The following is a 17,920-nucleotide window of genomic DNA, read 5'->3' on the forward strand; positions in this document are numbered from 1 at the left end:
ACTAGTATGACCCTTCAAGCACGTCAGCCAGCTTCCATCTACTGCGCGTTAAATGCCCAACTGTGGCAAGAAATATTATGTACACGACAACGGAAAAAACAATTGTGAGCTAAGAGCTGCCAATGCCCTAGGAAAACTTAGAGAGCAATTTGAGAAATCAAAGCTTCCACGAGGAAACCAACGTGCAGCACTGCGTGGAGGTGCTGAGCAAAGCAGCTGCCCCCTCCTGTCCCACCCATCCAACAGCAAGATCTCTCTGCCACGCCACATTTAGCAGTAATTTGCTAAACTGAAAAATTCTACAGGTTAAAATCAAGCCATTAAGGATCTGAAGGGCTGAAAAAACACCTAAATATCTTTCATGCAGATAGTATGTTTTTCAAGTCAGTATTTACATATATATAGCAACTGCTATCTGTGTCTCTATCACAGTAGTTTGCTGAATACTGGGTAAACTGCTTATTTAGATGAGAATTATACTGCCATTTGCCACTTCTGACACACAGTAAGAAAATTTCACTTGACAGATCTGAAAAAAATACCACCACACCTCAGAACCCACCGTACGGACACCAGCCCTGCATCAGAAGTGATAGCTGAGTGCTGTGAGGACACTGCTGGGAATTCTTACTGCAAGGGAGAGATGACGAATGGCCTCCAAAACGCACACAGACCAGCCCCTTTAGGTGATCCTGCTTCAGCATTCCAGCTTTTGTCTGTCTGGACTGCACGAGAATTTACTGTAAATCCAGCCTCCGTTGTGGTGGAGCACAAATCTAGCACTGATTGCACACACACCAGCACAGGGTGTACAGAGGGGATCACAACCAACAGATGATTGCCTGGCCTCAGCAGCAAGAAACCCGATGAACTTCAGAGTCCAGGCCAGAGCTATACATCGACTTAAGAAATGTCACACTGACATCAGAACTGAATTACAAAGCCAAAATTACATCGTGCTGGATTCTTTTAAGCAGCAACTTGACCCTTAAATGCTCGCACCTATTGTCTTGTGTAAGATTCATAAAATTCTGGATACAGGAGCTAAAAACAAGGATTTCTGAGAAAGAGAATTCACACCTTCTATTTAGGTACCTAAATAGGTGATGATAAACCCTCTATAGAGGGCAGCGGAAAAAACTGAACTTTCTCCACAGCCAATTTAGAGCACCTAAATTAAAACTCCTAAAGATAGATGGCACAAATGCTTCCCTGAATGCCTAGCAAGCGATATCTCCTTATCATGGCCAACTCTTTCAACATACTGGTGTCCAAAACTTGGCTGCTGTAACTGTACTCATTCTCCTCCAGTCGACATTAATATGCATAGCTGGGAGTACAGATCAGAGGTTCAGGCTACTTATTCAGACATCCAAATACAAATTCAAATCATCAATACTTAATTTGCTTGAAAGCAGATGGCTTGAAAAACAGGCACATTTTCACCATGAAAAACAAACCTGTGCTTGTTATAGATCTTGAGTCAGCCCTGAGTCAATAAAAGACAGTATAATTCTATGGGCTTTCAAGGTGCTCTGATTTAAAACAAGAAATGTTAAAAAAAAATCCCACAATAGTTAATATATTTCCTTTAAATTGCATTGTTCAACAAGTTTACACATTGAAAACACTGTCAGAGATGCATTGTAGATCACCAAACTATTTGTAACTGTTGAAACAGAAATCCTGCAACTGAGTTCTGAAAACTAGAAATCCGTATCTTATCTAAAGAACTGTTTGCATTATATCTTAAGAAGGACCACGTTTTACAGATCTGCTGTCCTGTACACCTCAGTTGCAACAGCTGTTGATGGTTAACTACACTGTCTGAAAAACTAATACTAGTTAAAGGTACTGTATTCCTCCTACTGAATTTGCTCACTTATCACAGCAAATCACCCCCTCAGTGGTAGTGGCATACAACTGAATACGGGGCTTCACTGGGAAGCAAATTAAAAAAAAAAATCCAATATAAAACTCCAGAGAGTTGTTAAGACAAAGGAAGTGTCTGAGCTGAGTTTTAAAGCTCAATAATTCATAATTCCACGTGGATAAGATGGTGTTACAAGAGCTGTGTCAGCACATTTGAAACGTTAGCGGAAACTCTTTACCTCACTATTACAGCTAAAGGCATTACTACTATCAACCTATGACTAAAATCACAATGAGCTTCCAGGAGGACGTATAAAATATTTTTGCCCAAGGACACTCTTGCAGGACAGGGTCTGTAATTATGAGACTGCTACACTATGGATAAACACAACACATGTAAATTGAAATTCTAAGTTATGTATTTAGGTCATTTGTTTATGTATTTGACAGATATCTCTTTTCACCGGAACATCTCCTCTTAAAAAAAACAATTTCAAGTAAGCAACCTTTCTAAGCCTCACTCTTCCTTTCGAGGTTTGTTTAAAACAGTTTTATAGGTGCAGCCTGGTCTTTTCAAGAGCTGGTCATCTATTCTGGACTAGCACCTTACGGTGCAAACCAGTCAGTTCAGTTGCTGTCCCACGTTTTGTTAGTGATCCTGGAGAATTTTTAGGTGTCTTATAAACTACCGTAGACACGTGTCGATATTTTTTAAGTGTTAATGTATTTAGGAAGAGGGAATACACTTTTTTCAAGAAGTTCATGGCAGCGGTTTAAAAACAAACCATGTTCTGAAGTATATTAAAAAAGCAAGTAACAAAGTGTAATTGATCATGCGTGTACACACATTTCAAATGGAGCAATCTATTTTGCTGCCTTTCTGGCATATAAAGCCAGAAATTATTACTTATATCAAGCACAGGTGGTAAGTGTGGTGGATGTCTGAAGCAGCAGTGAAGATCTTTCCTCTAAACCCTCAGCCTAAGCAGTCTTTCAGAAACACCTCTACCCACCACCTTCCCCCGAGCACCACTCTACTGCTGTAGCTGCTCTCCCTTCAGAAGGAGCAGTCACCGAGCCGCTTCACAACTCCGTGCGGGCAGCCCCAGCAGCTGGCAGCAACTTAAAGGTCTGCTCGCTCTGTCAGATGAGAACTGCGGATTCCTTCGACTCCCAGAGCTGCGGTCACTCGGAGCAGACAAGCACCAGAAGGACAAATACCTCCGAGAGCGCGGAAACTTTACATCGGCCTCCCTCGCCGCCCTGCTCACCTAAGGAGTAAGTCCTAGCCTCGGACTAATCGCCGGGGGCTGGCCTGAGCCCACAGGCTTCACGCTGGGCATCACTCGGAGCGTGCTGGCTGCGTGTCAGCTGGAGCGGAGCCCGGTGGAAGCTGCCCTGTCAGGGGAGGCTCTTTCCTTCCAGGTGCGAGCCCGATCAGCCCGCACAGAAACACCGCGGGCTGCCGGGGGACCGCAGGGCGAGCACGGCCACCGCGCCTCCAGCCCCGTGGGCTCCCGCTGGGGGCACAAAGAGCACAAAGGAGCCGCGGGCACCCCCCGGGCTCCCGGCTCACATGATCGCGGGGCAGGCGGCGAGCAGGCACTGCCTAACAAGGGCAGGAAACCGCACGGCGCTGCCTTCCCTGCCGGGGACGCTCCCCGCAGCCGCCGCCGCCGAGCGCACGGAGCCCGCCCGCCCGCTCGCCCTCTCGCCACCCCGCGGGGTGCGACGGGCACCGGGGGGGTGGGGGGCAGACCCCGGCCCCTCTCGGCCCTCCGCAGCCGCCCCCAGCCCCTGAGGAGGAACAAAAGGGCCGCAGGTCGCTCCCCGCCGGGGCAGGGGGCGGAAGGGGAGGGAGGGAGGGAGGGAGGGAGAGCGCGGGCCGGGAGCAGCGCGGAGCCCCGGAGGGGGGCAGCGCGGGCCGGCTCCCGGCCCCCATCCCGCAACTTTCCACCCCCCCCCGCCCCGTACCTCCGCGCCGCTCTCGGCCGCGCTGTCCACAGCCATCTTCTGCCAGGGGTCCGCCAGCTGAGCCAGGGGCATCTTCCCCGCGCCGCTCCCGCAGCCTCCGCGCTCCGGGGGCGGAGAGCCCTACGGCAGGGCGCGGGACGCCCCGGCCGGCTCTGGCTCCGGTAGCGGCGGCGAGCGAGCGGTGCCCGCAGCCGCTGTCCCTCCGTCCCTCCCCGCCGCCAGGCGGGGCCGCGCTTCCGCCCTCCCCCCGGCCCAGCCGCCCGGGCACAGCTTCCGCTCACAACATGGCGCCCGGCCCCTACCTGCCCGCCCAGCGGCGCCTGCGCGCCCCGCCGCGGGGCGGCCCCCGCAGGTGCCGGGGGAGAGGCGGCGGAGGGGCCCGCCGGAGGTTTTAGCTCGTCCCCGCCGGTCCCCCGCCCGTTAAGCAGCCGGGCTGGGGCTCCCCGAAGTCCGTGCCTCTGTAGGGTTGTGCCCGTCACCTCCGCTAAGCGCGGTTCGAGCCGAGCCGTGACCCGCAGGGCTGTCAGAAAGCCCCGCCGAGGGCTGGCGCTGCTCAGGGAAATGAGTCGGGGGAGTGTGTGGTGGGGGGCAGGCTAAAAGTTTGTCTGTGTAAACAGAAGAGGGGATGGAGGTGCTGGGGGCAAGCGAGGGAGACGTAGCGCTGTGCAGAGGACCATTAGGCAAAGAGGGGAAGGAATTAAGATGCAGAAATCTGCTCTTAAATCAACGCCGTTGGAGCGGCGGTTGGGCTGTGTGAGTAAGAATTAGCTCAGAGCAGATAAGTCATATTTCTGCAGGCCATGAGACGTGAAGATAAAGCTGTCAAAAAGCCCCACAGGTTCTGAAAGGAGTGCCTATTTTACTCCTTTTCATCCTCAGCTGCTAGCTAGTACACAAACACTTGACTTAAACGTATGCTGAGATTCACAAATGTATGCAGTCTCATACGGTTCTCTTAAGATGTTAAGCGCTGTAATAAACACCCACCCTTTTGCAACATCAGATAGTTTGGCTGACGCAGAAGAATCCTTGAAACATTAGACCAGCGACTGAGGAGGGGTACGGATGTCAAGCATCTTGTTATCAAAGCCAGAGTTTTCAGAGCAGTGTTTGAGAGGGCTACATCATTTTGAAAAGCCCCCGCTGTACCAAAGCATGTCCAGATTTTACAGGTAACTTGTGCTGTTCCAACTTTGATAGCAGGTAAAATTTTTTTTTTTTTTTTCCTTTTTCTGGTGTGTGTGTGTGGCACGGCTAGAGTGCTGGTAGTTAAAAATCAGTTTGTTTGTGTGTGCACAAATGCATGTCCTGTCCACGCACGCGTCATTGTGGTGAACACAGGCTACTTCCGTTTCTGCTGGGTAGCATTTTTTTCATCCCACTTTATATTTATGTGAGCGTAAATATCTGTCTACAAAGAGGTACGAAGGAGTAGATGGGGAGTTGCTCATGGTGAATCAGGCTTCAGCTGAGAGGCTTTCATGTCTGGAGTAAAAGGTCAGAGTTGAACGATCCCTTTAAGCCTTCGCTACTGCCAGGAGAAGCAGCTGTGCCCTCCCCTTGCTCACTGCCTGTTCACTTGCATCACCCTCCCTTTTGAAGTGGTGCAATTACTTGTGCTGCCACGTGGTGAGTTAGACCGGGGAGTAGATCTAGGTAAAATCTAATTCTACCGTTTTTGTCTTCTCTGCTGTCCTCAAGCAACAAAACAAACACACAAAACAAACAAAACCACCACCACAGCAAAGCAACAACAAAACAACTAAAATCAACCCCAAAACAAATAAAACCAAACCAACCAAACAAAAAACTTACAACACAACCCTATTGAAATTTGAGTTAAAGATTGAAGAGAATTCAGGATGGCTTCCTTCAAAAACACGGGCAATTTGTAAAACTCTGGCCAGTTGTTTCTTTGAAATTTAGAGCAAGGTAACAAAAAACTGGACAATTAAGTCGTGCTTGGCAGCCTTCAAGCTTAGCCTAACAGCAAGGACTGACTTTTTTTTTTTTTTTTGGTAGTTTCATTAGCACCAGGTCACTTTAGTCTCAAGGTGGCTTCTGGAACTTTGAATAGAAAGCTCATATTCACAGCAGCCATACAGCATTTGACACACAAATAAGGAAATAAGGATTTTTGAATCCATGTAAAAGTCCATGAAGAAAAAAAGTTTCCATACATCCTTCTGGAAACACAATTTCTGTTCCTTCAGAGGCATATCTCACTTTACTCTAATTGTTACGTACCTGCATCAACTACACAGTCAGGTACATACATCTGAGACTTGCTGTTAGAGAAAAGAATCCGGTCACCTGGAAGGTGGCAACCAAAACAGAAAAAGATATTAACAAAGCTTTTGTTTAACATAATTCAAGCAATCCCTCTTTATGTGGAGATTTTTTTCCTCTAAATTAAAGTTTCCATGATCTCCTCTTTTCCTTTCATATTTGTCTGTTCCTTTCCTGCCATAGGTACCTGTTCTGAATTACTTATTTGAATTTGAAACTCTTTTTAGAAGGAGATTAGGTGTTACATTTCAGGTGTTACTCTGAATTTTTGTATGTTGGTCATTTTCTGTCTTTCCATATATGCAGTCATCCAATCCAGAAAAAACAGGGGCAAAGATCTTATGTGGTAGCATATAAGAGGACTGCAAACAGTAGAAATCTGACCTTTTCTCAGGCACAGAAATGCAGAGGGTAGGCAGAATTATGCCATTTCATTGTTTGGGTGGGTTGAGTGTTATCACACCACACATTTAAATTTTATAAGGGAAGAAGTTGCATTTGGATCTTAATAGGGGCTACCTTGCAAGAACAGACTTGAGGGCAAAAAAACTGTCTTGAAATTTTCTCCACGGGGAAGAGAAACATACCAGTTAATCTCTGGGAGATGTAGGGCATTCCGTCTTTCAGATCTTGCTAGACTCAGAGTTGGATTGTCCTCACAGTGAGAAGTAAGATGCTGAAGGTATTTTGCCTCGAGACAGCAGCTCCTATGTTTCATTCCTGTTCTCTCAGGCCAAAGCAAGATCTTTGTTTCACCCATGGCAGCAGACCTTTCCTTTTAACTTAATTTCCTCTAAGCACAACTATCACCACTTGAATGTAGTCACTGCTATTAACTCTGTCACCAGACTCAGCAAGGGTTGGTTTCACCTTTGCATAAGTGGTTGCAATAATTTTGCATCCACACAGATGTTATACATGCATTGCACCTGAAAAAGTTCATTAGGAAGAAGTAGCATATGGCACTGAAATTACAGTACTGTATAAAATCTTGTTAACCTGTCAACATATGAATTAAGTGAGCTTCACAAGCTGCACTTTTTTTTTTTTTAATATATATATTCTAGCAAATCTAAAATCAAACCATATTGAAAGGGGAGATACTACTTGTGAGTCATAGAAATTGGGGAACTTTGCTTATTTGCAGTGGCATCTAATGCGTCTACTTCCTCTTTGTATTTAAGGCAAAATTCTTGGCAAAGTTAGTAAATCACCATAGTCATACCACCAGAAGAACAATTAGTAAGTATAAAAAAGGTTTAGTTTGCTAGTATTGCTATAAGAGTAGTAATTGGAAGCTAGAACTTCCATTTTTAAAATACGAAGAAAAGGGAGGGAACTGCATAGCAAACTGAAATTATGGCAACAAAAAACACAAATTCCACACTTATATAGGTGTAGTGTATTAGGTGTGAATTATTGTGCAGTATGTTCTGATTACAGTGAGTAGAATATGAAAGGGTAAATGCGTTCTGAAAGTGCAAATTGAAATTCAGTTGTAGGTATTATGATCATAGTACTGAGGCATATAATTTGAATTTAATGCACAAAAATACACAGAAGTTACTGTTCAAATTTACATGTAAAAAACATCAGAGGAGTTAAAGAGAAAATCAGTACAATTTGTTTGTTTAGCTAGCAGAGGCAGAGTCTCTTGCTCTCGGGACACCTGAATTCAGTTCCTAGCAGATCACAAAGGACAATTGTGTAATTTGGTAAGTCACTTAATATAGATGAGATTCATCTAAGGACGCTTAATCTTTCTTAATGATGTTTTCAAAAGAGTGAAGAGGCCTTGATTGGGGAAGAGTAAATACATCCTGCCGGAATAGAATAAGGAAGCCTTAGTGGTAATTAGAACTGGTTGCTCTGTGCTTTGGATGCAAATATAAGGAACGTCTCCTTAACCTCATTGGGATATTGAAAGCATGGTTTCATTGATGTTTGGAGAGCTGATGAAGACCAGGGAGAGAAATAAAGTGCTGAAAGAAGTTCCCAGCTGGTGTGAGTTGCTGTAGCAGAGGCACCAGAAGTCGTGTAGTCTGCCCCCATATGTATAGAATCATCTATGTAAACCAGGGTTACAGAGAGTTATAACAGAATTAAAAAGGGAAAAACTGAAGTGAACAACTATTGTGGATAAAGACCTGACCTGGCCTTGCAAAAAAAAAAAAAAAAAAATCTGCTGAAGGGTGCTTTCACTGTTACAGGCCCCTGGATGATGGCATCGTACTGGAATGCAAACATTTCCTACAATTTCCTCTGGCAGGCTGTTCTTTGAAGTTCTGATCCTGCAAATGTAGTAGAAGATACAATAATGCCAATAAGAATACTTCTAAATCCTACCTATATTAGGGATGTGGTATCTGACTCACCACTTAAAACTCTAGCTTGTCTGTGTATGCATATATATGTATGTTTATATCACAGTACACCGGTATCACAAGAGTAAAGCATAATGGATAAGACTTCATGGTATTGCTGATCTGAGTTTTATCTGTGGTTACAGTACTAGCAGGAAATATTGTGCCTGTGGTTTCTATATCCTGAGTGGAAATGTGGAATTCAATAAAATACGGTCTCATTACCTGTCTCCAACATATGTTCTCATTTTAGCGTTTCTGTACATATGGATAGCTCAGATTTATCTTCCGAATGACAATGCTTATCCTGTTCACCGCAGAATATGAGAAAGCTTTTGCTGAGCTTCAAAGTCTTGCATGGAAACCTGCTATCAAATACTGAGTTCAAGTTACCACCCTGTTATGGTGGGACATCGAGAAGAATACCCGAATTCCAGATGGTGGTATTTTGACACAGAAAGGAAATGGTACAGTATAAACAAGGATCAGTCTCTGTGGGTCAGGGTTCTGCTGGGTTACATATTACATAGGGTAGCTGTTCACAAGCAAAAAGATACAAAGTTGATGGAAGTAGAATATGAGACTCTGTTGTGTTTATACAAGGCTAGTATAACAGTAACAAACTTGTCAGCCTCACAAGTCACTGCTATAAAACACACTAGGCCCAGGGAGACCACAGTGCTGTACATACGCTGCCCGTCTCCTCCCCCAGACCTAGGAGTTTAAGGATCACATATCCTTCTGTTATTGTTATCAAATTAGGTCTGATTTAAAGAGGCAACTGACAAGAAAAGCACAGTTTATCCAGCTCTTCTGTGTTGTAACATTGCTACCTCCATTTCCTGATTTTGTGCTATAGCCCGCTCCCAGTTAAATTGTCTTAATATCCTCCCCCGTTACTGGCTCTCTTCAAAAGCTACCCACCAAATCATCTGCTCTAACGATCTAACTCTTCACTTTCTTTTATAGATTATCCAGTGTCTCTTAGCCAAGAATCCCTTTTAGATCCAGAAAGCTTTATTTTCTCTTTCCTGCCCCTTAATTATACACAAAAGGATTCTCCTGACTGAGCTAACATCTATCCTTTATCATGTTGAACAACACCTGATCCTCATTCCCAGCAGTCTGCTAATCTCTTCTGGAATACCTCCTGTTAAAGTGATCAGACATACACATACAGTTTGCTACCCCTGTTTCTTTGCAACAGTAAAAGTCTGCGTGCTTTCTCTGGATGGTTCACTCACTCTTTCACTAGCATCTCACAGTTGTGCCTTGTCTTTTTCCCTGTAGAAAACCAAGCAGTGCCTTTCTGAGGGGGGGCCAGGTCTGTAGCCAGACACCTTGTCCATAAATCCTCTCCAGTACAAAAATAAGACCTGTAGCGTCATCAAATGTAAATCACCAGGGGTTGTCATTGTACCTGGTGTACAGTACGTAGTATTTTTCTCACCTGCTTCTATGGTGTCTCCTGTTCCCTTGCACCTGGGAGCTCCTGCTGTGAGCCCTGGCCTCGCTGTAATTCAGAAATGTGACTGATTCACTCCCATGCCTAGCTGATGTGTCTTCTGTGAATAAGAAATGTCACTGATGACTGACTTACCCTGAAGTGTTTTTTCACTACTCACAACCCGACTAGGGGCTGGCAAACTCCAAACAGTGCAGGCACTTCTCCTTCCAGCAGGATTATGGGCCCCTTGGGTGATTTACTGATGTAAAGGGCAGATACCTACTCTGAATATGGACATTTTAGACCTCCAGCAGTAGCTTCAGGACCTCGTGATGAGGCAGTCCCACAGTGAGTACTCATTTCCATCACCCAAAACCAGAGTTTACTGAAAGAGAGGAATGAATGTGATGGAAATCATCTCGATTTCTGGAAGGACTGAAGAGAAGCATATTGTCTGAAACATCCTTGTCCCCCTCATGGGTTACACACTTTGTCCCTGCTGTGTTGACCCACTTTGCCCTTTCTGATGGAGCAAAGACTTGCTCCAGCATCACTGCCTTGCCAAAAGGAGTAGCAAGATGAAGAGACATCAACATTTATGCAGTGTTGCAGAGCAGCTGATTGCTGCGTTTTTTGATGTGGTCCCTTATTTGGAGCTGCGGTGTTGCAAAAATGTATGCATGCAACAGATGAGTCAGAAACTATAAAGTCTGTGCTGTTTGAGCTGTAAAAGGTTTTGAGTTACGGTGTTCTTAAGCTAATAAGTGGTATGGACTTGACCTACTCCTAGATCACACAAGATATTTCAGGTAGAGGAGGGGAGGCTGTGGAAGTTTTTTGACTTGTTGATCATTCCAGTAAGTGAAAACGAAGGTAGAGCAATATGTAGGAGGAAACAGAAAAGGGATGCTGAGAATAGGTGAGGGCTGTTTAAACAGGGAAGAGGAGAAAGCACAAAACAATTCTAGAGATCGTGTAAGGATCAGTTGTGCCTTGAAAATTAAGAGCCAGGTAATTCTATATACGAATTTTTGTGTCAGTATTTAGTGAATCACAGGAAACTGGAAATGCTGATGTGTTAACAGTGATAAACCATAGAGAAGCTCTAAGCAGTTGTAGAGATGTGCCAATGTTTTGTTTTTTAGGGCTACTAGATACAAGATTAATGAAGCAAACATCCATTCAGTGTCTCATTAAATCAATTACAACCAGATAAAATGTCCAGTGGCTTCAGCTAAATGTTTGCAGTAAGAAGCAAATTTTCAGCCATCAGTGGGCCTACAAGTTAATAGAGTCTTTGGTATTAAATCACCACAGACAGTAGAAGGGATTAAGCAGGTTGTCAGGATCATATTCCTCCCCTACCGATTCACTTGTAGCAAAAATGAAACTTTGTCTGGCTTCAAAGAAGCTATTTAAAAAAAAAATAAAAATCACCATTTTCAGGAAGGAATGACGTTATTTTGCCTGCTTTAGCCGAATGAATGCCTCTGTGCTGTGCACAAATGAGCTGCTTGCCCTAGTTGAATAAAAACTACGACAAGGGCTTTGATCAGTGTTGACAGTGTTCCTGCAGTATTTCAGTGTCTCGTTCCTTTGTGCTTTCTAGAACCACTACTAATGACGTTGGTTAAGAGAGACTGCAAATTGCAATAAGATGGCCATCTCCAGAGAGCGCTGAATTAGCCTGTTGCAAGGATTCTTTAATTATTAATGTCATTGCTACAGATTTATTTTTTTTGTTTTAATAGTTTCTAAAGACAAAGAGATCCTTTATGAGCTCCTTAAAAGAACCACTTGTCTATATTACAAAATTTGTCCACTTTAGTCCACAAAAACTCCTTTTACATTAGTGACACACCAATGCTCTTGTTTAAAGGGTTACATTCCACACTGGGTTTATTTTTCCTTGGAGACAAGCAGGAAATCTGTCACTAATTTCCTTCCAGCCAGCTCTGACTGCCTTTTCTCAGTCCTCTTAATCCTCTGCAAATTTCTCCTGTTTTATCTTCTGAGTACAGTTCTGGTTCTCTTAACTTCACTCTTGCGTTCCTCTTGAGGTATTCTTCATCCCTCATAGGCAGCCCCAAGTTGGCACTTCGCAGAAGAAGCAGATAACCTGCTCTCCCTGTTCACCCACCCACCTTGTGCACATCTATTTCCTCACATAGCACGTTACTCTTTCCTTGTCCAGTCATCCTTATTCTCACCTCATTGCATGCAGTGTGTCCAAAACTGTTTCCTCTTTTCCCACCCAAACTCTTTCTTTTAATAACTTCCCACCTGCCATACAAGAAACCTCTCTAATCCTCATTGTCAAGTCATCAGCTTCTCATTAAGTCGTGTGCCTTCACGAGCTGTGTATTTGCAATTCAGCATTTCCTGCCTATTGCTGCTGCCAGAAATTGCAGTCCTGTTGTTGCAAGGCTCTCCTCATTTCTCATCACTCACCAACAAAGCCAGGCTCCTCTGATCTCTCTTGTCATTTTCTTGCCCCTTCACTTCTTTCTGCTCCTTATCCAGGTTCAGCTCTGTGGCCCAGCAGAATTCTGTCCCTGGCTTACTGCAGTTATTTTATCCTTTACCTTTTTCATGGTTTCATATCCTTCTTTCCTGCTTTGTCTCTTGTGTTTCTCAGCCTCATGCATTTTTTATGTCACTCTGTGCTTCAGGCCTCTCACGTAAAAAGCCCTGCTTTTCCCCAAATTCCCTCAAGTTTTCTTGTATCCAGCTCAACAGTGTCTTTCAACTGCTGTCCCAGAAACTGTATTTTTCCAAAGTTAGACAGTAAACTCTTCAAAGCATGGCTTTAGTACTGTCAAAAAGCAGAAGCCTTTCCACCTCCACTTTAAAAGCAGTGAGTGCATTTTGGAGAGAGATTTTGGCAGATGTAGAACCACGTTCTGTGTTGTCCTTCAGGGCTGACACAGTGGGTATCTAAAGACTGAGAGACCCTAAATAAGGTCAGTTTTGTACATTTTGGCAAACAGTTTAAGCTCTTCCCAGTTTTATTTAGAAATTCTGAAGTACTTGAAGGAGGTGTTCCCATTTAATACAAAGATGAAATTGCTCTAAGCCTGAGGTATATGTAGCTCCCTAAAAATAAATAAATAAATACATAAATCATATTCAATTGCAAGTCTTTGAAAAATGCATGTGTACTTTTAGGCACATAATGACAATTGAAAAAAAAAACTACTCTGAAGGAGTGGGTGTACAAGCAAATATATTAGGAGCAGGCATGAGAGAAAGTTCATCTTCCCTTTTCTCATGTTTGCTTCTCCTCTACTAGTGCTGTGCAGACTGAAAATAACTCCTCTCACAGTGATGGCATCACCATTACAGGCACACTGTCAACATAATTTGTTTTCTGACTTCAGCAGGGGAAATAGACTCTGACTGCTGACTCACTTGTTAGGTCTGAAGTGAAGTAGTTATGTTTATTTCATCTATTTGGCCATGAGATTGCTGTTTTAAATATCCACCACCTTTGTAGCAGATCTAGGTACTCATATCCAGGAAGAAGAAAGGAAATAAAGGGTCTGAAGTAACTGCACTCTGTTGTCACAGAGCAGATGTGGTATAAAGCAAGGATTTGCAAGATTTTGGCAGAGTTGCCCTGTTGAATGGTTTTCCGTTTTCATACTGGACCACAGTGCAGAGATGACCTTAACTCCAGTGGTAAGGCTGAGAAGCAGTGATGTCAGTGAGAGATGGGCTGGCTGCTGATCCATCACTCCCATGTTTTTATTTTTCTCTCTTGGCCTGCCCCCTAATGTCTCTTCAAGCTGAAGTGAAGAAGTCGGTGAGTAAATGAACCAATTTTGAACATGAGAGTGCTCTGACTTAGTTATCTGTTGTTTTCCATGTACCTGTGAGGTTGTGGCAGAATTTACCTTGCCCACAACGAATATTTTTTGATGTATACATTACATACTTTACATACATTTTGAAAAAAGGGATTGCAGTTTAGTTTGGACTGGCAAAGTAGCAGCAAGCAGAGACTCTTCCTAAGAACATAACTTTCTTTTTGACTCTCCTTCTTTATTTAACTACCCGGGGCCCCAGTCCTCTGCTGGTGGAAGATGAGAGGAGCTCCACCTTTTTTAACCACTTTGCATCTCCTGGTCTTTTAAACCTTTGTCTACCTTTGTCTCCTAAGCAAAATGGAATTGTGGTAGTAATCTTAAAAAAAAAAAAAAAAAGGCACATTTAAGAGCAATGAAAGGCTCTAAATATTTATAGCAAGGAAGAACATACACAAGAAATAATTCCAAAAAGATACAGATTGTTTCAGCCCTGTGGTTTTCCTCAGGATGTTTAAGTAGTGTTGCCTTAGTTTCATTTTACTTTTCTGTAATCTTTAGAAGTTATTTAATATCAGACCTATCATATTTTTTATCTTTACCTTATTAGTTTTCAGTTTCTCCTTCTAGAGTTTAGGTTGGGAACTACTCTTGCTGTTTTTTCACCTTTTTGTTAGGCTTCAGGACAATGCAGAAAAAAAAAACAAAAACATGCTGGCATATTTCTGAATTCTAATGAACTCTTTTTTTTTTTTTTTTGTCGTAGTTTTAATTATGTGCATGTATTTTAATAATAGGTCTGAGTATTTCTGTAGGAAATAAATGTGGAATTCTAGAAATTGATGTTGCAACAACTTTAGCAATATTCTTTTGTATGGCAATATTCTTTTATTACTCTTTCCCCTACAACTGGGATTAATTTCAATAGTACAATGTATCTTCTTATAAACTAACTGTTAAAACTAATGACAATATCTAATTTAAATACATGGAAAGATAATATACTATTGCATTAAAACAATGAATACAGTAATTTTCCCTTTGAAACCATAGGCATAATTCAAATAAATCCTTACAGTAGAAAAACTCAATCTAAATTTTTAACTTTTAAATCAGCAATCTTCATTCAGACCTAGAAGATTGCTGCATAGTATCCTTCAACCTAGGAGCTTTGCAATAGCTGTCAAAACAACTGCCTAGTATAACACCATGTAGTTAAGACATTGTCTCTATACTCAACATGAGCATGGTCATTTTTAGGATGGTGTGGAGAAGACTCATCCTAATGCTGCAGATTGAAGGAGTCTGATTTAATCCTGTTTTAGGAATCCCTGAAGAGTCAGGACAGGGTGAATTCATGGTCAGATTAATTTTGTTCTAAATACTGTACTGAGTCATCCACAAGGGTGAGATAAGGCATTAGGCTGATGGAGCGTGGTTTATGGCTTAAATGACTACACCAACAAACACAGTTTCTGTGAAAATGTCCCAGTGTTTCTTTTCCAGACGGCAATGGTTAAGTATTAAGGAATGCTTCCTTTTACTCATGGACTGGTAAAGGACTTTACCAGAGAGAACTGAAATTTCCAGCTATCAAGAGCTGTGTGTCATAAACAAAACTAGGAGAGGCTTTGTTTCCCATCCCACACTGGCATCTCAAATGTTCATTCTTAGCTTTGCTTCTTAACTTGGCATACTCCTTGGTGAGCTCTTCACATTAGCGGCTCTGCATCCTACAAAGTGGCCTATATGCAGGTGTTTCTAAATGCAAAGACCACTGAAAGCTCATGGGAAGCTCTTCATCATTTTGTCTGATGAAGTACCAAATAAATCTTAATTAGAAACCGCAGGATTTGGCCCAGAGAATACTTGAGTAAATCATTCTTCAGTGTTACTACTAACAGTTACTGAGCCTGGTAGAAAAGCTAAAGAAGATTTCAGCTCAAGAAATGTTATCCACAAGAATCAAACAACATAGTGAGAAATAAGAATACAGCCTTTTGGGCAGTAGATGGCTTTTAAGCTGTTCAAAACCATGTGATTTAGTACTCTGTCTAGAATAATAATCATAATCTATTTCATATTTGGCAATGTTTATAAAATTGTAATAATTGGATCGAGGTGCATGCTTCATTGGATTTCTATGTCATAAGACTGGGAGAACATAAGGGATAACTAAGCCGCTTCCATTTTTGGCACTGTATATATTAGTTAAACATTTATGCAAAATATAACTTGAAGAAACTATGGAAGAGAAATTCTTCTTGCCCTGTGAGAGTGTAATTTTGTTTTACAAAACAGAGGAAGGCCCAGGTTTGTAATGTGAATACCCCCTATCTGGTTCTGAAATAAACTACGTATTTTGTTGATTCCTAGCACATCTGCTGATTTGTCCTGCTGCTTCTCTCTCACACACTAACCATTTCTATGAGCAATAGACAAAATAGTACCTGGGCAGAAGCTGATCTGCATGCTTTATACTTGTCAGCAAAGCGAAAGAAATACAAAATCCAACAAAAGTTCAGCAAAAGGTAGTTGAGCTTGACTTTTTTAGCTAGAGGAAGAAGCTAATACTGGTGTTAATTACTTGCCTTTAAAAATGCAAATCTTCATTACAGCTATTGTTCCCAACTCAAAATCAGTTAGATTTACTGTCTATCACAATTCCTAGCTGCAGCTTTTAAGCACCAGGAACTGCCTCCATACAAAAGGCTGCAATCAAGGACTTGCCAAAATTAAATAGATGCAAGCATCAAAATGCTCATCATAGCACTTATGATGTAATTGTGCCAGGTGGTTGCATGGACCATGACAGAATAAAAATTACAGAGCTATCCCGGTTTTATGAGCTTCTATTGTTCTGTAAAAGATATCTAATGCCCTCTCTTCAGACGCATTGAGACAACACACTTTCAAAAAACTTTCTCTAGGATGGAAAGTCAGAGTTAATCATGATTGAAAACTATTGGCTTTTCTAGGACATCTTTAGCACATTTTGATGGTAATGTAGATAAACATCGCCATCTGACTGAAAACTGTAAAGTAGAATGTGGCAAATATCATTGAGAGCTTTCTTACACTGTGTTATGTGCAAACAAAGAAGTGTAGATATAGGTGTAGCTTATGCGTGGTTTTATGTCAGGTCACTGCTCATGAGCTGTCCCACTGTCTGTACTCTCAGGGTTTCGTCTGAGTAGTTCACCAGACTTTAAAGCTGTCTAGGTCTGTCCATCCATTTGTTCCAGGACCGGGAGGAGAAATGGTCCCCATCTAGTGCCCATATTTTTCCTTTCCAAGTCCCATTTCTATCTTCCAATTCATCCTTCTCTAATCCAGTTTAACATCTGTCTAACTCAGTCTAAACGCCTTCTGTGAAAACACGTCTCATGTATTTGTTCCTTGTAGGGTAATTTAAGGCCAAGGGGGTTAGTGTTTACATAGGGTGGGTGAGCCTAACTGACAGTCTGGGAGCATTGGTTTTCACTTGTTTGCATTGGCTGAGGATGATGTAAGCTCAGAGAGAACTGTGGAGACAGTGGACAGAAATGGGACTTAGAGGGCTAGCATGACACAGACAAATGGCCCCTGGGTCCTAGGCAAAGCATGGATGTTTACATGGGAATGTAGCCCACACATGTCCCAGAGTCTGCATGACCTTTAGTTTTAGATATCGTGTTTGTACTAGAGATTTCACTGAAGATGAATGGGATGAACAGCATGATAGATGGGGTGAATCACAGAGTGGGATTTTTCTGCCTAAATTGCCTTAGACAACTATTTTGAAGTTGATGAGCCTGACCGCTAACATTTAAATAGCAAAAATTGTATGAATGAAATTATTCCTTGCAGGAATATCCTGTGCTCTGTTGTAGGAGTGGGAATGGTGGAGGGAATAAATTGCTTAGTTGTGTTAACAGACCAGAATCTGACTGTAAGCCTCTAATGAGAAGCTTCCATGAAGTGCAGTGCTTAGATGTGCCAATTGAGGTGATTTTAATAAAAATGAGACATGCTCATGCAGGTGTGTGTGTGACTCTGCCAATACTTATCTGAGCATCAATGACTGAGGGAGAGGGCATTCAGACTGGAACAGGTGCAGAGAAGTGATGACAGTAATGAAAAGTGTTTTAGAGAAGAAAGCTTGATCAGCTTATAAATTCAAAGGCTGA

General features: G+C 42.6%; 1 protein-coding gene across 2 annotated transcripts in view; it reads right to left on the reverse strand.

Moving 5' to 3' along the window:
- RPS6KA3 (ribosomal protein S6 kinase A3) overlaps positions 1-4,083 on the reverse strand; it is a 76,211-nt gene extending 72,128 nt beyond the window's left edge. Inside the window, exon 1 of one of the 2 annotated variants that reach the window (XM_082767195.1) lies at positions 3,847-4,083. In XM_082767195.1, the coding sequence (XP_082623321.1) occupies positions 3,847-3,918 (72 nt within the window). In that variant the 5' untranslated portion in view covers positions 3,919-4,083. The remainder of the gene's footprint in view (positions 1-3,846) is intronic. The other variant, XM_082767194.1, reaches the window with a different exon arrangement.
- Positions 4,084-17,920: the final 13,837 nt, after the last annotated feature.

This window comes from Aythya marila (genome assembly GCF_965140915.1).
Source record: "Aythya marila genome assembly, chromosome: 1".
Lineage (NCBI taxonomy): Eukaryota > Metazoa > Chordata > Aves > Anseriformes > Anatidae > Aythya > Aythya marila.